The sequence below is a fragment of the Gekko japonicus genome, unplaced genomic scaffold (genome assembly GCF_001447785.1).
Source record: "Gekko japonicus isolate JY-2015 unplaced genomic scaffold, Gekko_japonicus_V1.1 scaffold856, whole genome shotgun sequence".
Lineage (NCBI taxonomy): Eukaryota > Metazoa > Chordata > Lepidosauria > Squamata > Gekkonidae > Gekko > Gekko japonicus.
The window spans coordinates 159,395-180,188 of record NW_015175998.1 but is presented as its reverse complement, the minus strand read 5'-3'; the positions used below and the strand labels follow the sequence as shown (position 1 = coordinate 180,188).

The 20,794-nt window shown below is 52.8% G+C and overlaps 1 protein-coding gene across 1 annotated transcript in view; it reads left to right on the top strand.

Annotated features, from left to right (window-relative positions):
* MYO18B (myosin XVIIIB) overlaps positions 1-20,794 on the top strand; it is a 185,259-nt gene that overhangs the window by 30,575 nt on the left and 133,890 nt on the right. The window contains exons 13-15 of the mRNA XM_015426416.1: positions 1,295-1,439; positions 10,171-10,344; positions 16,642-16,732. Of these exons, the coding sequence (XP_015281902.1) occupies positions 1,295-1,439; positions 10,171-10,344; positions 16,642-16,732 (410 nt within the window). The remainder of the gene's footprint in view (positions 1-1,294; positions 1,440-10,170; positions 10,345-16,641; positions 16,733-20,794) is intronic.

The window sequence follows — 20,794 nt, the reverse complement described above, 5'->3', positions numbered from 1 at the left end:
TTGGCTTGGTTGAGAATTTGGCTGACCCAGTGAGCCTTATGGCAGATGGGGGAATTTGAACTCGGTCCCTCCAAGCTGCAGTCCAGTGGCACTCTCGGCACTGGCCGGCACTCACTCTTCCTCGCTCTGGTGGCTTCAGTCCCCTGTGTGGCAGGCGAGGTGATCAGGTTTTGGCCTGTCCATTCGGCTTGCCAGGGCTACTTGATTCCTTCTGCCCCAGAGGCACTGAGAGTCCTGGCTGCTCCTCACACCTGGCTTTTGCCTGTGCTTGTGGGACAGTGGTCACTGCAGGGTGGGGCCGTGGGCCCTGGCCTGCATGCAGGAAGGGTGAGGTTCAGTCCCCTGCAGCAGCATTTCCGGGCAAATGAGGGTCAGGCAGGAGGCGACGTGGTGGAAGACCTTTCTCTGCCTGAGATTCTGGAGAGCGACTGCCAGTCAGAGTAGGTAAGATTGACCTGAACAGACCAAAGGGGGTCTGACTCAGTCGGAGGCAGCCGCGTGTGTTCAGCTCTGCTGTTCAACGTCTTGCAGTCTTTGCTGGATTCTTTCACGGGAAGAAGAAGAAGAAGAAGAAGAAGAAGAAGAAGAAGAAGAAGAAGAAGAAGAAGAAGAAGAGGAGATTGGATTTATCCCCCACCCTTCACTACCCAAGGAGTAGTGTCTCAGAGCGGCTTACAAACTCCTTCCCCTTCCCCTCCCCACAACAGACACCCTGTGAGGTAGGTGGGCCTGAGAGAGCTCTGACAGAAACTGCTCTTTTTCAAGGACAGCTGTGCCAGAACTATGGCTTGCCCAAGGTCACCCAGCAGGTGCAAGTGGAGGAGTGGGGAATCAAACCCGGTTCTCCCAGTTTAGAGTCCGCGCACTTAACCACGACACCAAACTGGCTTTCCCAAAGCGCCCCAGTCTCTTGCTTTGCTTTGTGCTCAAGGTCTTCCGAATTCTCCTTCATTTGGTGTTTGATTCTTGAAAAAAAAGAGCAGTTCCTGTCAGAGCTCTCTCAGCCCCACCGACCTCACAGGAGGGTGTCTGTTGTGGGGAGTTTTTTTTAGGAGGTGTGTGAGCCCCTCTGAGACTCCCTTGGGTAGTGAAGGGCGGGGTATAGACCCAATCTCCTCCTCCTCCTCCTCCTCCTCCTCTTCTTCTTCTTCTTCTTCTTCTTCTTCTTCTTCTTCTTCTTCTTCTTCTTCTTCTTCTTCTTCTTCTTCTTCTTCTTCTTCTTCATCTGAAACTACCCTGCCAAAAACCTGACACACACCCCCCTTCTTCCCTCTGTTGCTATTTCTCCTTGCAGGGTGAAGAGAAGCAGAAGGCATCGGCTGCGTTTTCTCAGCTCCAAGCTGCCATGGAGACCCTGGGAATCGTGGTGGAGGAGCAGAAAGCCATTTGGCGAGTCCTGGCTGCCATTTACCACCTGGGAGTTGCGGGAGCGTGCAAAGGTAGGGTGGGCGGTGCAGGCATTTTGTGGCTCGCTGGCTGTTTTGTAGGGCAGAGTAAGGGACTGGTTCCACCAGCTGCTGCAGAGGAGACCAGAAGAAACTGCCTGTGCCTCCGCTCTCCAGGTGGGCTGCTGTTGCGTTGAAGTGTTCTAGAAAGGAAACCATCAGTCCAATTCCATCTGCCCTGGCTCCTGAGTTGGGGCTCTGCTCCCTCTTTGCCTGCTCTTTTAGGAGCAATAAATGCATCACTGCAGGGTCCCTCTGGCAAGGAGGCAAATATTGGGTGGAGCATTCAAGTTTTGCCCGACACAAATGGGCCCCAACAATGCTCCCTCTAAGCTGTGCAGTCTTGTGAGCGAAAACTCTACTTGGTGAGCTCCTGGCATTCAAGTTGTGAGCGAGCGATTGGGCTGCTGCATAAATTAGTTTTATCTGGAGCCATCCCTTCCTGAGCCAAGACAAAAATGTGTGAACTGGAGGCTTAAAAACTGTGAGCTAGCGCACACTAACTCAGCTTAGAGGGAACACTGCACCAGCCCCACCCTTGTGCTCCTCAAAGGTGGAGGGTGGGAGCATTTCCCCCTGGCCCTTTTTGACGTGTCCCCCCTCTCCAAGGCAACAAGGTCTCTCTCGCCTATGGCTGGTTTGGCCAGGCTCTTTTTGGGGGTGCTGGAAGCCCCACGGAACCTGGTGGTCGGAAGAGACAGTGGGACTGCCCCTTCTGTGAGCAGAGACCCACAGCTGAACCTAGGAGGAGCTCACAACTGCAGGAAAACGTGCGTGATCCACAGGAAAAGTAATGGTGTCATCAAGGTACTGCTACAGGACAGAAAAGGAAGCCACTGTCCATCTCCGGGGCCACACTTGGAGAAGCATCCTACTGTATTTTGTTCTGGGTGTGGATGGCATTCTAGGAAGAATGGGACCGGGAAGAGTCAGCGCCCCGCGGCAGGGCCCCGTTCCCCCTCGGAGGACCCCCCCTGGGTAGCTCACAACAGCTATTTGGGTTTTAGATCCAGGTGGGCATCCCTATTGGGCTGAAGCAGCAGAACAAAGTTTGAGTCCAGTGGCACCTTCAAAACAAAGCAAAGTTTAATTCTGGGTATCAGCTTTTGTGTGCGAAGCACACCTCTTCAGGTACGGATGCAGTGCCTGCACACAAAAGCTCACACCTTGAGTAAAACTTTGTTGGTCTTAAAGGTGCCCACTGGACACAGACTTCATGTTGGTTTTGTTCTTGTGGTTCTGTGCCTGAGCTCTATCCCAGAGAATTTTCAGTGGAGATCATGTTTCCGAAGGCTTTATTAAAAGGGGCAGAGAGATAGACTCTGCTGTCCCTCATGAATTATTTTGAAGATGTGCTGTAGCTTCTTCGAATGACAGCTGCCGCTGATTTACGCACTTTGGTTTCAGAGGGCTTAGATGCGAGGTGTGCCACAGAATTGGCTGGGGGGCATTCATTAATGTCTCCACAGCGTGTCCCAGCATAGCTTATGGTAATCTCTCCCATTAATCAGTTATTAATTATTTGAAAAATTGGAAAGGGCTCTCCCTCGGAGAATGTGTGTGTTTGCCCAATGCAGGCATCCTGTTCTTTCAGTGTTTGCTGGCTCTTGAAGAGGTTCTTTTGCGCTGTGACCGCGAGCGTTTTGCAAGAGCCATGGCCTTTAGGAAGGCTCAGTGGTCTTTATCGGATCTCATCCTGTTTGCTTAGGATTTCTCCCTGAAAGGAGAGGGGTGTGCAGCTGACCTTTCCAGATGGTGTTCTTTTCAGGCGTGCAGTACCGGTTTTGTGTGCACAGGGCGTAAGTGGATTGCGAGGATGTTCGTCCTCCTGACTGCTGCAGTTATCATGCGATAGCCTGCCTGTTTGAAGCTTTCAGCACTACTGACTCTCTGTGAGGAGAGGAGTGGATTCCACTGGCAAGAACCGCAGGCCAGGATCTTCGCGCCCCCCAGCTAGTCTGACCCTTAGTGAGCAAGGCAGACAGAGCCCTGCCCCAAAGAGTTCACCCTCAATGTTTTGAGAGTGGGAGGGGTAGGGCAGGGAGACCAAGCGACAGAGGTGAAGCACCGCAGGGCTGGGACTTGGGAGCAGGCCACGGGGTCTGGAAAGGGGTTTGGTGTCGTGGTTAAGTGGGCGGACTCTAATCTGGGAGAACTGGGTTTGATTTCCCCACTCCTCCTCCACTTGCACCCGACTGGATGACCTTGGGCAAGCCGTAGTTCTGACAAGAGCTGTCCTTGAAAAAGAGCAGATTCTGTCAAGAGCTCTCTCGGCCCCACCCACCTCACAGGGTGTCTGTTGTGGGGAGGGGAAGGGAAAGGAGATTGTAAGCCACTCTGAGACTCCTTTCGGTAGTGAAGGGCAAGGGGTATAAATCCAATCTCCTCCTCCTCCTCTTCGTCTTCTTCTCCTCCTCCTCCTCCAAGGCCCCAAGGCATATTCTGTGATCCACACCAAGGAGCCCTTGCAGTCTTGTGTTTTGCAAACGGACCAGTGCAGGAGAGATTGCCGTCCTAAAGTGCAAGGTTTCCCAGAGGTTGGGGACGGCGTCTAGCAGAGTGCGGTAATTGGGGTGTCAGTCAGTGCTGAAATTAGGGCACCTGGCAGCATCCAGCAGGCCTTAATTACCCAATTTCCTGAGAGCAGCGCTTGCCTCCTCTCGGCTGGCTCCCTCCTTCCCTCCCTCCCGCTCAGCCAGAGATGCCCTGAAACGGCTTTTCTCCCCGGCCTCAGAGGTGCAGTGACCTTTCTCTTAATGAATGGTGAAGAGCGGGGTCTAGTTTTTCAAAATGGGGCCTGGGCTCGGAGCCAAAACGGGCCTCATTTTCCTAGCTGCTGGTTCCAAAGAGGCTGGAAGGGACAAGAGAGAAGAGAGATGCCGCTCGGGCAGGGGAAGGCGGCCAGATCCTTCCCCCTTTCAGAGCATTTCTATGGAATGAGAGGAACAGACCTCCGGCCTCCCCCTTTGCAAGAGCAGGGCAAGCTAGACTCCAAGACCAGTTCCCAAAGAGCCCAGCCTGGGGGTTGGGGAGGCTGGACCGATGGGGGTTGGGCGGGGGCAAGTGGGTGGAAGGCCCTGCGCTGCTAAGGGCCAGGCGAGGTCAGAGAGCCGGGTTCCCTGGCACCCCTGCCGAGCAAGGTGGTCCTGGAGTTGCCCAACCCCTTTTCCTTCCATGAGTGATGGAGGCGCTGGGTTTGTGCCCCAGGAAACCCTCTTCCTGGAGGACTGGGCTTGGCTGCCTGGAAGACAAAGAGCGGGGCCTTGTGTGAGTCACAGGGTCCTGCCTGTTGACTTGGCTCCTCTTCCCTGTAGAATTTTCCTAGTGTTTTCCCCGGCTCCACTCTCCAGGCGAGCGGTTTCCTCACCCTGCCAGTCAGGGTCCCATCTAGTCCGTGTCCTGACGTGTTTGTGACAGACAGAACAAAGCTGGCGTCCAGTCAGGCACCTTTAAGACCAACAGAGTTTAGTTCTGGGTAGAAGCTTCCTTGTGCAGGCACACTTCTTCAGATACAATCCATACATGTAGCCCCATCACTCCTTGGCAAATAGAAGGGGAAGTCATGGAAGTAGTGACAGACTTCACGTTCCTGGGATCCCAGATCACTGCAGACTGTGACAGCAGCCATGAAATTAAAAGACGCCTGCTCCTTGGGAGGAAAGCAATGGCGAACCTAAACAGCATGATAAAAAGTAGAGACATCACCCTGCCAACAAAAGTCCGCATGGTCAAAGCAATGGTATTCCCAGTAGTCATGTATGGCTGCGAGAGTTGGACTATAAGGCCGAGCGCCGAAGAATAGATTCTTTTTGAACTATGGCGCTGGAGAAGATTCTCAAGAGTCCCTTGGACTGCGAGGAGATCGAATCAGTCAGTCCTAAAAGAAATCAACCCTGACTGTTCCCTGGAAGGCCAGATAATGAAACTGAAGCTCAAATACTTTGGCTACCAAATGAGAAGGGAGCACTCACTGGAGAAGACCCTGATGCTGGGAAAGATTGAAGGTCAAAGAAGACGGGGACGGCAAAGGATGAGATGGTTAGACAGTGTCATAGATGCAACGAACATGAAATTGAGCAAACTTCAGAGGACAGCAGAAGACAGGAGGGCCTGGCGTGATCTGGTCCATGGGGCCGCGGAGAGTCGGACTCGACTGTGCGACTGAACAACAACAAATACATTTTGGGAAAGGCAGAGCAGTAATTTAGCATACAGCATAATGAAGATGTTTAACCGTTCAAAGGACCAAACAGGAATAACAAGCTTAGTTTATATGGTTACCATTTGTTTGGGTTTAATTCTGGGGGAGAACACAGTGAAGGAAAGAAATATGTCCAAATTGAAGATTGCTGGCCAGATATCCTGTATCTGAAGAATTGCACACATATGTGGAAGCTTCTACCTCAAATAAAACTCCGTTGGCCTTAATGGTGCCGCTGGACTCAAACGTTATTCTGCCACCTCAGACCCACACGGCGGCCCCGCCTGTGTTTATGACAAAGCGTCAGCCAGACGTGAGCAGGAGAGCGGATTTGCCTTCTCACGCAGCGCCTCGGCTTTTGGGAGAGATGCGGCTAGACAGGGAGATCAGGCGTCCGGACAGGCATGCAGCCTCCGAATGCCAGCGGTTTCAGGCATACATTTAGGTCGGTCTTATTAACAATAAGCAAGATAGTTTTTCCTGGAAAAAAAATAAAATAAAAAAGCAGTGCCGAGAAGAGATCTCATTCATATTTTGCTCCAAGCAGGGAGAGCTGGAAGTTGATTGAAAAGAGCAAACGCCAGATGGGAAAGGATGGCTAGGAGAGGGGAGGGGGAGAGAGAGAGGGAGATGAATGTGCTCAAGGCCTTCCCAAGGAGAGATTAGGCAAGAGATTAGGGCAGAGAATCCAAAAATTTGTAAAACGAAGAGTCACAGGGGTAGATTTAGTGAGCCGGAGGCAGAGATTGAGGAAGGGGAAATGGATGGGACCTCCTGCTAGGAGCTGGGGGAAGAGGGGTCTTTTGGGGAAAGGGTGTCTGTGTGTGTGTGTGTGTGTGTGTGTGATGTGTGGTAGGAAGAGTGGGGGGGGTGCTCTCCCTGTGTGTGTGGATAGGCCATTGGGACCCACTGTGTTCCGAATACACCATCATCACTGTGGTCTAGAGCAGCCCAGGGGGCGTGCTGTTTCCTTCCATCTGGCCCCAGGTTCAAGGGGAGACACACACACACACCCGGACCTCTTCCCCCATAGCTTGGACAGGGGGTCGAGGAGGCTGGTCTCTGCCAGCCTGTTCGTGGCCTCAGCAGCTTCTTTGCTGGCGAGCGTGCTCCTTCTGCAGTTTGCCCCCACTGAGCCTTTTTCAAAATGTGAAGCTGAAACGACAGTTCTTGGAAAAGGGAGTCTTGAAAGAACACAGCTTTTGTGTTCTCCCAAAGCAGGCAGTCACCAGGCTGGGTGTTAATGAAGGGTGGGGGAACAATGCTGTTTCAGGCCCTGCGTCTTACCTGCATTGTGCGTCAAATGCCAGGTCGGTGGGTTTGAATGGATTAAGTGGTGCTGGGTGGAGCTGGTATCAGGTGGCACCTTCTGCCTCCCAGGAAGAAGAAGAAAGGCATGCTAAAAGACATGTTAAAAATATAAACACTGGGAGTTGATCAAATATCTGCCTACCACGGAAGGGACCGTAAAAAGGGAACAGGCAAGGGAAAACATGCTGCTCCTTAGATGAACAGATCTAGAGGCAAATGTTAGATGATGCTGTAAGTAAAGAGTCAAGGGAAGCAAAACTGGGCGGTTTTATGAAGCGTGTGTACCGGGGGGGACCCCATAAGCACAATATCTTTCCAGCAATGCTCCCTCTAAGCTGTGGAGTCACGTGAGCAAAAATTCTCCTTTGTGAGCTACAAGCATTAAAGTTGTGAGCGAGAGATTTGGCTATACTGCATAAATCAGTCTGCACTGGAGCCCCATCCTTCCTGAGCTAAGACAAAAATGTGTGAGCCGGAGGCTAAAAAAACTGTGAGCCAGCTCGCACTAACTCAGCTTAGAGGGAACACTGCTTCCCAGGTCTCTTTACTCTACTTGACAGACTTCTTTCTCTGCCTGCCTGCCTAAGAGGCTGCAGATGGCTATACTGGCTCAAAGCAAGAGCCCAAATCCCAACCCAGATATTATCCTTTATTAAGATGAGCCACAGTGACACCAAACAGTGTGCAAGTGATTGTGTTCTCGCGATTCTCTGGGAAGCTTGTGCGTGCTTTTGTGTCATTTTGGCTAATCTTAGTGAATGAGACTACGTGGCTTTTATTTCTGGGGTTTTGCTTTGTGCCAACACAGCAGCCCACAAATCTCCATCTATTATGTGGCCCAGCTTGCCGTGGCTTGTGGTAGGCTTTGTGGCAGCATCAGGTATATAGAGAGATTGCCGCCTTGGGCTACAAGCACAGTGAGTGAGATCCACGGAGGACACGTCTGTCGAAGGCAGACCCCTGGGACCTCTGGGTCCCAGGGCCAAGAGGCGGCGGCAGGGGAAGGCATCTACCTCTTTGCCAGTCCCCCAGCTGGTTGGCCTCTGTGTGAAATGGGATGCCGGACTCAATGGCACGTGGGTTCGATCCCACAGGGCTCTTCTTCGGTCCCCTCTCCGTGGGCCCTGCCGGTCCTCCTAAGTGGAGAGAGAGCCAGAGGCACAGGCAGGATATTTTGTGCTGATGCCCTTTAAAACTGCCAGCGATAGATTTGCTGCATTTTGGCATATAAAAATATGACTCCTGCAGCGTGAAATCGAAGGCGCTGCTCAGAGGTGAAATGAAATCTAATTGCAGCAATCAGTTTGTTTCTGCTCTCCGTCTCTTTTATGAATGGCTCCCATCAAGTGGCGGCTAATTAGCTCTGTTGCCTTTCACCTGGGCAGCCATTCACTGGGAGCCGCTTTCTTTCCCCCTTCCTGCCGTCGAAAGGTGGCTGCAGGTCGGGCGGCCCCAGGCCCGATTGTCTCACCCTCCCAAGCTTAGAACTGTACTGCATACTGAGGGCCAAACGAGACATAGGAGTTTCTAAAGGGGTGGATCTGGCTTCCGGGGACCCAATGCTGGTTCTCTGCAGCTGCCGGGAGCGGCTTTTACAGAACAAGGGAGACCCTGCAGGGACTTGAGGAACGGCTCCTGCCTGCCCCCTCACCCAGCCGCTGGCCCCCCCCCCGTTTTTGCTGCTCCCCAGTGCTGATTGAAGGTCAAAGAAGACGGGGACGGCAAAGGATGAGATGGTTGGACAGTGTCATGGATGCAATGGACATGAAATCGAGCGGGCTTCGGAGGACGGCGGAAGACAGGAGGGCCTGGCGTGATCTGGTCCATGGGGTCACGGAGAGTCGGACTTGACTGTGGGACTGAACAACAAGTGCTGTTCGGCAGCCTGGTGCCTCTGCCTCCTCAAGCTCAGGAGCGCCCCTGGGTGGGGGCTCTGGGTCTTTTTTGCTAGTAGCCTTTAAAACTGCCAGTGGGTCGGCTGAGCACAAATCCTGCCGCTGGCCTGTTGGAAGTTCCAGAGTGGCAAGAGAGGCTAGATAGCTCCTTCCTGTGTCTCCTCTCTACCACTGGGCTCTTTCAAATGCCGATTGTGTTCCCAGGGATCAGCTGCCCCATTTCCTACTTTCCTTTCACTCTGAATGAAGACTTGCTCTCTCCCTGCACGCCCCAAGAGAGGGACAGGCTGCCCTCTCATGGCACCACGAGGCAGATGGGCCTCTCGCCATCCGCCTCCATCCTTTAGCCAGTAAGTTAGTACTCTGTCAGTCTCTGCTCTTTCCTATCCAAAGTGTACTTCTCAAATAAAGAGAGAAGTAGCTCTCTTCTTAGGAGCTGTGGTGGCTCAAGTGGTTAAGACGCTGAACTGCAGGCTGTGGAAGGTCGGTAGTTCAGCAGTTCGAGACCCGAGTGTGCCGCATGACGGAGTGAGCTCCCGTCTCTGGTTCCAGCTCCTGCCAACCTAGCAGTTCGAAAGCAAGAAATTGCAAGTAGATAAATAGGTACCACTTCAGTGGGAAGGTAACAGCGTTCCGTGCACCTTGGTGTTTAGTCATGGCGGCCACATGACCAAGGGAACGTCTTCAGACAGCGCTGGCTCTTCGGCTTTGAAATGGAGATGAGCTACGCAACCCTAGAGTCGGACTCAACTGGCTTTCGAGCAAGGGAACCTTTACCTTTACCTATGTCTCTTCTAAACTTGCAGTGTGGCTCTGTGTAGCTTTGTAAGCTGAGTAACCTGGTAAAGTGACGCTCCTGCGTTTGTTGCTTTATTTAAGCACTCTGCTAAGTACTGGTGACTGGACTAACTACACCACGGTGGTTGCCAGCTTTGGGGCTGACTGAATAGGCTCCAGTCTTGGAGTACTGCAAACACCACAGTTTAAAAGAAACCCTGTTTAAAAATTGATCCGGTAACATGCAAAAATCTTGAGATGATGCTTTCCTATGGGAAACATCCATAGAAATCTCATTCACCGCCTGTGCAAAGCTTAAATCTCTTTTAATTTCCAGGTACGGAATCAGTGGAATGACTTGGGGGGCGTGAACGGAACAAAGCAGCGGTTCTAGCGGGTTCATCCAGAGGGCCTGGGTGTCTCCGGACTCCCGTTGTCGTTGTCGTCCTGATCGGTGGGGAGTAAGCCGGCTGACGTGTGCCAGGCTGAGGGCAGCCCAGTCAGTTTTCTTCAGAGCTTCTTTCTCCTCCTCTCTGTTCAGTCGGCAGGAAGCAGTTCATGAGGTTCGAGTGGGCCAACAATGCAGCAGAAGTGCTGGGATGCGAGTTCGAGGAGCTCACGGCCTCTGTTTTCAAGCACCACCTCAAGCGGATTATTGAGCAAGTGACGGCTGGATCTCGGGGATCACTCGGCCAGGATGAGGACCAACCCGAGGGTATTGCGCCGCCTTCTCTCTTTGGGTGGGATTTGCCTGCGAGTGGAGCTGGTCTGAGCCGTCTCTCTACCCCCCCCCCATCCCTGCTTAAGCCCACCCAGGCTGAGGGACAGCTGGGCGCCCCCCTTCTGCACGTGGCCCGTGGCCTGCTTTCCCTCCCAGGCTGCAAGGGCCAGCTGCAGCATTGCCCTGGGGGGGGGGAGCACTGCCTACATTGCCAGGAAGGCTTGAGCGGGGGGAGGCCGGCTGGAATCCTGACGCCTGCTGCTCCCATTCTCCGGCTCCGAGGGCCCAAGGCCTGTTCTTGGGTCTGGAAGGGGAACGAAGGCTTCCGCTGGAGGAGCGGGTGGGAGGCTCTGCTCTGCTGACAGGGCTGCCAGGTCTGGGGAGGGGAATTCCTGGAGATCGGAGGGGTGGGGTCTGGGGAGGGGTGGGGCTTCAGCAGGGTATAAGTCCACAGAGTCCACCTTCCAAAGCTGCCATTCCCCTCCCTCAGGGGGAGTGATCTCTGCGGTCTGGAGATCAGTCGATCAGTTGAGATTCCGGGAGATCTTCAGCCACCACCTGGATGTTCAAGCCACACACAGACCACAGTGACTAACCCAAGGTGGCCCCCTACCAGTGTCTGCTGTGCAAAAACGATTCTAGTCCAATTACAGTCCGCAAATTTCTTCTCCCCCCCAGTTTATTTCACGTCATGCTGGCTCTCAGGTGCCGAGAAAATACAAGATTAATTCTGAGTAGGAGACGTAGAGCATGGGCTCCAAGCAGGGGTCATTTCGTAGAAAAAGAGGTGCAGGAGCTCATTTGCATAACTCATTTGCATAACTCATTTGCATATGCCACGCCCCCTGCACTCACTGGAAGTGTGTCAGAAGGCCACACCCACCGCTCAGGCTCCACTGGACTGTTTTGGATTGCTAGCTATTGGGGGGGGGGGGAACGTGCAGATCTGTCCTCACGGAGGAGGGAGAGTGTCGGGATTCTTGATTCAAGGTCGACGGTTGTATTGCAAACACAAGAGCCACACTTAGTAAAAGAAAAATAAAATAAAAGGTTACATACTTGCAGTTACTCTCAGTACTATATGCTAACAGCTACATCTTTCTATCTGTCTTGGCTTCTAGAAGAGAACTACCTCTCTGGTTCACACAAAGGGCCATAAACTTGTGAATACATGAATGCTAGATCAAAGCATTTCTACAAAGAAGTTGTTAGTTGACCAATACAAAGGTTACAGGTCACTTCATTAGGGAGCTTCTACCTGAATAAAACTTGGTCTTAAAGGTGCCACTGGACTGTTTTGGACTGGGGGGTTGGGGGGGGGGGGGCTCTGCAACTTACCCGGCGGCTTCTTGCTCTGACGGAGGGCTGCTGGGAGCAGGGGGCGGGGCTTGTTGCACGTGCCCGCCCCCTGGGCTCTTTACTGCCGGAGCTCCGCTCCTGTGTGCTCCTGCAGGAAATGACCCCTGGCTCCAAGTATAAAGAGACCTGATGAAGCACTGAGGGAAACAAGATGGTTTGCCCGGGAAATCTGTAGTCACATGGCAATTGTTGGAAGCAGCAGCAGCAGCACTGCATGACGTAAAATAAAGAAACAAAAGAAGAAGCTAATTTGCACAGTGAACACTGGTAGGGTGCCCCCTGGATGCTGGCAGTCCTGGGACAGAGAGCCACCCGATCAAGCCAACCCAGAGGCTTCACACAGCCTGCCAACGGCTAGGACCTGCTGTTGCCCCACCCACCCCCTGCACTTCTGCGCGTGGCTCTGGGTTCAAATCCTGAAATATCTGTATGAACGTAGGCCAGTGCTCAGCACCCCGAGTGACATTACAAGAGACCATGGCAGGGCCCGGCCCCGAAAATAACACCCTTCCCATAGGTCCTTGGCCGGTGTGTTCCTTCTCCCCTCTCTCACTGGTCACTCTACCCCAGAATTCGGAGTGAGAGCTGTCGGGGGCGGGGGTGGGCCTCTCTGCCTCTGCCGCTGGATCTCCTCCACCTTCCCCCAACCAGCCTGACACTCTCTCTGCATGCTGAGTGTGCGCTTTGCCAGGCAGCACCCGGTGCCCCGATTCTTCTTGCTCTCTGCCCATGGCTCCCTTTTGTTTCAGTCCTCCTCCTTTCTGTTGCGGCTTGTGGGGGGAGAAGGAGGGCGGAGGAATGAATGTGGGAAGATGCCCAAATCTTTCATGGGGAGGAGGCTGTCCCCCCCCCCCTGCAGCCGCCGCCCAGCTTTCTGTTCTGAAGCCTCTACCTTCCATCTCCTGAGCCGCAGCAGGCGCCCTGCCTCCTCACAGGCGACGGGAGGCCAAATCTCTCTCCTTTCTCTTCCAACAATCAGAGCAATCAGAGGTGTGTTTGTAGCATTTCGTGTTTTGTTTCATGCTTAAACACAAAGGGAGGGGGAGGCTGCTTTAAAATCCCCTTTCCTTTGCAGCCCTTTCCAGAAACCAGGCAGGGAGGCAAAGTGCCCAAGCCGGCTTCACTTCGGCAAGTGGCTCTTTGAATTGCAAATGCCCCGGGTGGGGGAGCGGGGCTGGTTCCAAGGACTCTGAAGGCGGGCGGGCAGGCAGCGAAGGACCCCGATTGCCTGCTGAGAGTCGGAGCCAGCCCGGCTGTTCCCTGCCAGCTCTTTTGCTGTTCTTTCTCCCCCCTGACCCCCCCCGCTTAATTTTTCCGCTCTGCTCCTTATTTTTACGCACTGTGATACATCCAATGTTCACGGCCGCAATCTGCCATGAAAGAGCCCAGAAAGCCATCTCTGAAAGGTACCAGCTGAAGGTTGGTTTCCTAGCAACTGGCTCAGGTTCCAGGGTTGATACAGGCTTGTAAAATGCTTGAAGAGCTGCCCGATCTACCTCCACACACCTCCCCCCCCCCCCGCCAGCATTTCCAGGTGCTCCTTTTATCTCCTCTCCCCACCCTCGAATCGGGTTAAGGCAGGAGGAGGCAGCCGCTGCTTCAAGGACCGGTGGTGGAGGCAGGCACCCCCTCAGCGGCAGTCTTAAGTGGAAAGCAAATTTCACATTTCACATGGCTGCCACATGTATTTCATTATTAACATAAGAAGAGCCCTGCTGGGTCAGACCAGGGAGGGTCCCTCTGGTCCAGCATTCTATCTCACACAGTGACCAGCCAGGTCCTCTGGAAGGCCAACAACATCCCCTGAGGTTGCCAGAGACCATCCCCTGAAAGCCAGTTTGGTGTCGTGGTTAAGGGCGCGGACTCTAATCTGGGAGAACCGGGTTTGATTCCCCACTCCTCCACTTGCACCTGCTGGATGACCTTGGGCAAGCCGTAGTTCTCTCAGAGCTGTCCTTGAAAAAGAGCAGTTTCTGTAAGAGCTCTTTCAGTTGTGGGGAGGGGAAGGGGAAGGAGTTTGTAAACTGCTCTGAGACGCAGAGTGAAGGGTGGGGTATAAATCCAATCTCTTCTTCTCGTCTTCTTCTTCTGGGATTCAGAGGTTGACTGAGGTTGACTGCCTCTGAATGTGGAGGTTCCCCTCAGTCCGCATGGCTAGGAGCCACTGATAGACCTCTCCTCCATGAATCTCTCTAATCCCCTTTTAAGGCTGTTCATTCCTGGAGCCATCAATACATACTGTGGCAGCAAATCCCACATTTCAGTCACTCTCTATGTAAAGCAGTGTTTCCTTCTTTCTGTCCTGAACCCACTGCCCATCAGCTTTACTGGATGGCCTCGAGTTCTAGTATTTGGGGAAAGGGAGGACAGTTTATCTTTGTCAGCTCTCTCCACCCCATGCCTAATTTTATAATCCTCTATTATGTCCCCTCGCCCCCGAGTCGTCTCTTTCTCCTTTGGCCTTTCCTTCTAGGGAAGGGGCTCCAAACCCTTGGTCCTCCTCCTCTGCACTTTTTCCAGCTCTACGATGTCCTTTTGGAGACCGGGTGACCAGAACTGTACACAGTTTTCCAAATGAGGCCGCACCACAGATCTCTACAAATCTATAATATTGGCAGCTTTAGTCTCAGTCCCTTTCTTAACGATCCCGTTTCACCACTGCAGCACACGGGGCCGACACTTTTATCGAGCTACCCACGACAGCCCCGAGATCTTTTCCCCTCTCAGACTCAGCAAGTTCCGACCCCATCAGTCTGTACTTGAAGTGGGGATTTTTTTCTCCCACCGTGCCTCACCTGGCACTTGCCAGCATTGAACTTCATCTGCCACGTGGTCACCCAGTCACCCACTTCGTGGAGGTCCTCTTGGAGCTCTTCATGGCCAGCCTTGGTTTTCACCGTCCTGGATAATTTGGTGTCATCTGCAGACTTGGCCATGGCACGACTCACCCCCAGTTCCAGGTCACGGATGAATAACTCAGAGGGTACCGGCCCCAATAATGATCTTTGTGGGAGCTCACTGCTGACTTCCCTCCATTGGGAAGATGGAGAGCCAGTCTGGTGTGGTGGTTAAGTGCACGGACTCTAATCTGGGAAAGCCGGGTTTGATTCCCCACTTGCACCTGCTGGATGACCTTGGGCAAGCCATAGTTCTCTCAGAGCTGTCCTTGAAAAAGAACAGTTTCTGTCAGAGCTCTCTCAGCCCCACCTACCTCCCAGGGTGTCTGTTGTGGGGAAGGGAAGGGAAAGGAGTTTGTAAGCCGCTCTGAGACTCCCTTGGGTAGTGAAGGACCATGGGGTATAAACCCAATCTCCTCCTCCTCCTCCTCCTGCAGTTTGGTGTAGTGGTTAAGTGCCAGTTTGGTGTCGTGGTTAAGTGCGCGGACTCTAATCTGGGAGAACCGGGTTTGATTCCCCACTCCTCCACTTGCACCTGCTGGATGACCTTGGGCAAGCCGTAGCTCTGACAAGAGCTGTCCTTGAAAAAGAGCAGTTTCTGTGAAGAGCTCTCTCAGCCCCACCTCCCTCACAGGGTGTCTGTTGCGGGGAGGTGAAGGGAAAGGAGTTTGTAAGCCGCTCTGAGACTCCTTTGGGTAGTGAAGGGCAGGGTATAAATCCAACCTCTTCTTCTTCATGTATTTTGGCCCACAGGATGGGGCGGGGGGAGAGTGGTTTTCAGCTGTAGGGACTTGGATGCAGCCTGATCCCCATTCCCCTCTACTGCTTGACAGGATGGTGGATGTGAAATGGTGAGGCCCGTCTCTCATCATGCCAATCTGCAATGTCATTTCCTGCAGGAAACCAGAAGTGACATTGTCATGTTGGTGCAACACTCTAGGTTTTACCCCAAACTCTATGGTTAAAATGCCCTGTCTCTGGTCACCACATGCCTCACCTCTGTAGGTCTTAACTGTGTTGGATTATCTGGTTTTGTACAGCCAGGAATCTCTGTCAATGTAGCAGAGAGCGCCAGGCTTTCCACGCAGCAAAGCTTCGGTGCTGAGTGTGCTGGCAGACTGACGATGTGACACGGAGCCAGTAGCCAGCTTCAAAACTAATAAGAGCTCTTTATCATATGGAACTCCATTCTAGACAGTACCGGTGAGAGACAGAGCTAGGATCTATTCTAACGACCTAGGATGGGTATGGATGCAGGGAGGAGTGCCCCTGCATCCGCTGTTCAGAGATGGAGAGTAAACGGGCTCCTTCTTTGTGTGAGTGAGAGGATGTGTGAAGTCAGAAGAGAGGACATTGCTCCCTAGGAATGTATCAGTCTGCGCATCAAAGGGACAGAGGCAGAAGAGTAAACAGGAAGGATTCCCCATGGTTGGCCGGTCTCTCTGACTCTCTTGTAAACCCGCCCCCCTCCGGAGGCTGAGGCAAAAGAACAGCGCCGAGTCCTTCTCTTCCAACAAACTGGTGGTCTGGATACCTTAGGAGGAGATGGTCTTTATTATCCAGGCCTCCAGATCTGTGTTCAAGCCCTACCCTTTGGGGCCCCCATCTTCACAGGTGAGGCAGGTGGCAACTAGACACAGGGCAGTTTCTGCTGTGGCCCCTCCCCCCTTGGAATGCCCGCCCCCTGTAGGCTTGCCTGGTATCTAATTTACTTCCTTGTATTACTATCATGTATTTACCCCGGCTTTCCATCAGGGGTTTGTCTTGCCAACTTTTTAACAGTCTGCTTCTGTTTTCCAGAAGGTTTTATGTTGCTGGTGTCCAGGGGCTTGTTTTTAATAGCCTGTGTCTAATTGTAAGCCACCTCAAGCAGGTCTCCAGAGAGACGGCATAGAAATATCCCAAAGAAATACGTCGGGTGAATCTGCTTTGATGGCAAAAGGGAGGTGGCAGGAGGGGGCTGAAGGCTGAGAGAGAAAGCGAAGTCACCTGTGTCCTCCTCCTCCTCCTCCTCCTCCTCCTCCTCTCTCTCTAGGTCCCAAGATGACTGGTGTGGAGTGCGTGGAGGGGATGGCCGCAGGACTCTACGAGGAGCTGTTTGCTGCCCTTGTGTCTCTGATCAACAGGTGCGGGAAAGGCTTGGCTGTGGGCACATCTCGTTTGCATGCACGCAAGGCTTTGCCATGATCAGCTCAAGCCGAGGCGGCAACAGAGAAGGAGCAAGGAATGATGGGTGGCTGTCTGTGTTGTCCTCCACCCGTGCTACTAATTTTAAAAAGGCATATTTTGAAAGCTGGAGAACAAAGAACTCGGTTCTCTTTGCAGCAGGAACGATGCCTGCTGTGGAGGAAGCGACAGATTCCCTTAAATGTTTCTGCTTGGTTCCCTGGGTAATTGCCTTTGCTAGGTGAACGTGTTGCACAGATGTAGGTGTTCAGAACTGCGCTCTTGGATGGCTGCAGAGTGTGATAGGGACTTGGGGAAGAAGGGGGCTGTCCCCGTCGCCTCTCTCTCTCGCCTTTGAGAGCTGATAAAACAGAAGAGTGGCATGTGGAATGCAAACAGCCTTCCTGCCCAACGTAGGTCTACCATTTGCCGTAGACACTGTGCGCAGCAAGAATTGCTTTAAGTCCCCTCTGCAGCGAGGGCCTTGGGTGTGTGGGAACTCAATTGTCCAAAAAGCATCCACGCATGTGTTCTCTCTCTCTCTCTCTCTCTCTCTCTCTCTCTCTCTTGTTTTTCTCCATCCCTTCCTCCAGTCCAGGCAGGGTGACACACAAAGTTCCCTTTCCTCCACTTTATTCTTACAACAGCCCAGCAAGGCACTTTGTGGCCAGTGTTCCCCCTAAGCTGAGTTAGTGTGAGCTAGCTCACAGTTCTTTAGCCTCCGGCTCACACAGTTTTGTCTTCGCTCAGGAAGGACGGCTCCAGAGCAAACTCATTTATGCAGCAGCCAAATCGCTCGCTCACAACTTTAGTGCCACTCATTCACAAAGCAGAATTTTTGCTCACAAGATTCCACAGCTTAGAAGGGGGCATTGGCAGCTTTGCATTGCCTTGGGCATGCATGAATCTTAAAACAATGGTGTGGAGGTGATGCTGCTAGGAGCATGAACAATGTATTTATTTAGACAATGTGTCTGCTGCCTCTCCACACCTGCTCCCAGGAGACTCCCAGCAATCAACTCACACTTAGTTCGGATCCTTAAGCAAAAACTCCTCTATTCTCTCTCTCTTTCTCTCTCTCTCTCTCCCCTTGTGATGGATTCCTCCCTTGAGGCTCAGAAGAGGGGAGCCTGCCAGTCTTACAAGACGTCCGGCACCCAGTCGGGCAGCAAACCAGTCTTGCCAGCTAGTTCCGAATCCAGTTTCGCCGTTACCTGCTCTCAGTTCAGACTCTGCTTCTTTGCCTTCCAGGCACTGTGTAGTTCAAAGACTTCCAAAGCAGTTAACATTCTCGGCATGCTAAGGCTCTTGTTAGCCAGGCGTCTTTGTGGATTAGAGCTTCCTGCGGGAGGGTCTTGGCAAATGAGCCCCCCCCCCTCTCCTAGTTGCAGCAGAGTAGATTGGAGTTGCCAGTCGGGCTGCTTCCTGCAGCGACCTTTTTCTAAGAGCAGCTCCCTGTTGCCTTCTGAGTCGCTGTAAATACAAAGGGTTTATTTTTCATTAAAAGGGGGGGGGGAGGCGGCGGGGGAGGGTGTTTACTTATTAATAATGGATGTGACTTTGCAGAATGGCCGTGAAGGTGACCTGCATGTAGAGATTAAGAAGTGCCGGTGGGCGGGTGTCTAATTGCAAGCCATGTGTGGGGTTGGGCAGCATTTGCTTCCTGACAAAAACTTCACTAGGAGGTGGCCTTCATGGTGGAAAACCAGGGGCTGTGTGACTCCACAGGCTCTTCCCCTGAGATGGCATGGGGGGTCATAGTGGGGGGCGGAGGCGGTGCTGTTGCTGAAGATGCAGAGGAGGGGGGGTGCTTGGGGCAGGACTTGAGCCTGGGCCCCTGGCTACTTCCCCCACCCCCATCAGTGCTCTGGGTGACACTGGTGGAGTTACCCTTGTGGCCCTGTTAGGCACTCAAAGGTGCAATATGACTGAGTTAGGAGTTCTGGCCCCCTGACTTCTAGAGGTTCTGAGCCAGTCATGATATATTTAAACTTAATGAGAAGAAGAAGAAGAAGAGATTGGATTTATACCCCGCCCTTCACTACCCAAAGGAGTCTCAGAGCGGCTCACAAACTCCTTTTCCCTCCCCCTCCCCACAACAGGCACCCTGTGAGGTGGGTGGGGCCGAGAGAGCTCTTGACAGAAACTGCTCTTTTTCAAGTACAGCTCTGACAGAACTACGGCTTGCCCAAGGTCATCCAGCAGGTGCAAGTGGAGGAGTGGGGAATCAAACCCGGTTCTCCCAGATTAGAGTCCGCACACTTAACTACTACACCAAATTGGCTCTTAAAACCCTCTTATCTCTTATCCCCCCACCATCATGCTCCACTCTTTTAAAGCTTTATTTTATAGTTTGTTTATTTATTTATGCTCTGTTAGTGGTTAAGATGCTTAGCTGCAGACCGGAAGGTCAGTAGTCCGGCAGTTCGAGACCCGAGTGCTGCATGATGGAGTGAGCTCCTGTCTCTGGCCCCAGCTCTTGCCAACCTAGCAGTTCGAAAGCAAGAAATTGCAAGTAGATAAATAGGTACCACCACTTTGGTGGGAAGGTAACAGCGTTCCGTGCGCCTCGGCGTCTAGTCATGCCGGCCACATGACCACGGAAACGTCTTCAGACAGCGCTGGCTCTTCGGCTTGGAAACGGAGATGAGCACCGCCCCCTGGAGTCGGATTCGACTGGCTTTCGAGCGAGGGAAACCTTTACCTTTTCTCCCCCAAGGGGACCCGCAGTGGGCTTACTACCTCCTTCTCCTCTCCTCCTTTTTATCCTCACAGCGTCCTGCTGAGGGAGGTGAGGCTGGGAGAGTGTGACTGGCCCCAGGTCACCCAGTGAGCTTCCAAGGCAGAGTGAGGATTTGAACCTGGATCTCTCAGTTCCAACGCCCCAACCACTACACCGCACAGCCTGTTCAGGGCCTCTCCCTGCCTCCAAATCCAGATCTCCTCCCAAGTGTTTGTCTCTCCCAGCTATGACTTGTGTGGTTGGCCATTCCCACCCCCTTCACATCCCGGCCTTCTGATCTCTTACAGTTTGGTGTAGTGGTTAAGTGCACGGTCTCTAATCTGGGAGAACCAGGTTTGATTCCCCACTTCTCCACTTGCACCTGCTGGATGACCTTGGGCAAGCCATAGTTCCGTCAGTGCTGTTCTCTCAAGGACAGTTCTGGAAAACACTCTCTCAGCCCCACCTGCCTCACAGGGTATCTGTTGTGGGGAGGGGAAGGGAAAGAAAGTTTGTAAGCCGCTCTGAGACTCCAAGTGAAGGGCAGGGGTATAAATCCATCCTCCTCCTCCTCCTCCTCCTCCTCCTCCTCTTCTTCTCCTTCTGCCATCTTGAATTCTGCCAGTTCAACCTTCCTTCTCTGGTCATGACTTGAATGTTGCTAACCCAGTAAACAATATGCTTAGGGGTGGGGAGGTTTCTTTCAAAGCTGTGGACTGAGCAAGACATTTCTGTACCTCTAATTTATTTCAGAAACTGGCAATTTCTGAGTCAACTGAAAATGGTTTCTGCCTCGCTTGAAGCCTGGTGTAGGAGAAACCAACCTGTTTTTTAAAACCTACACAGTTATGTCTGCACATCTCTCTTGGGGAAGGGGACCGGCAGTCCCGGTCTCTAGAGCTTTGTGTCCTGCTTGGTTTTCTGCAGAAGGGCCAAAGGGCCTGCAGCGCCTTGTAAGTTCTCCTGCTGCAAGGTTTTGTATGTCACAAAAACGCTGCTGTTCCCGCTTGAGCTGGTGGCAGACTTCAGTTGCCCTTGGCTTCTGGTGTAGTGGTTAAGTGCGCGGACTCTAATCTGGGAGAACCGGGTTTGATTCCCCACTCCTTCACTTGCACCTGCTGATGTGACCTTGGGTCAGTCACAAGCTCTGGCACAGCTGTCCTTGAAAAAGAGCAGTTTGTGTCAGAGTTCTCTCAGCCCCACCTACCTCACAGGGTGTCTGTTGTGGGGAGGGGAAGGGAAAGGCATTTGTAAGCCGCTCTGAGACTCCAAGTGAAGGGCGGGATATAAATCCAATCTC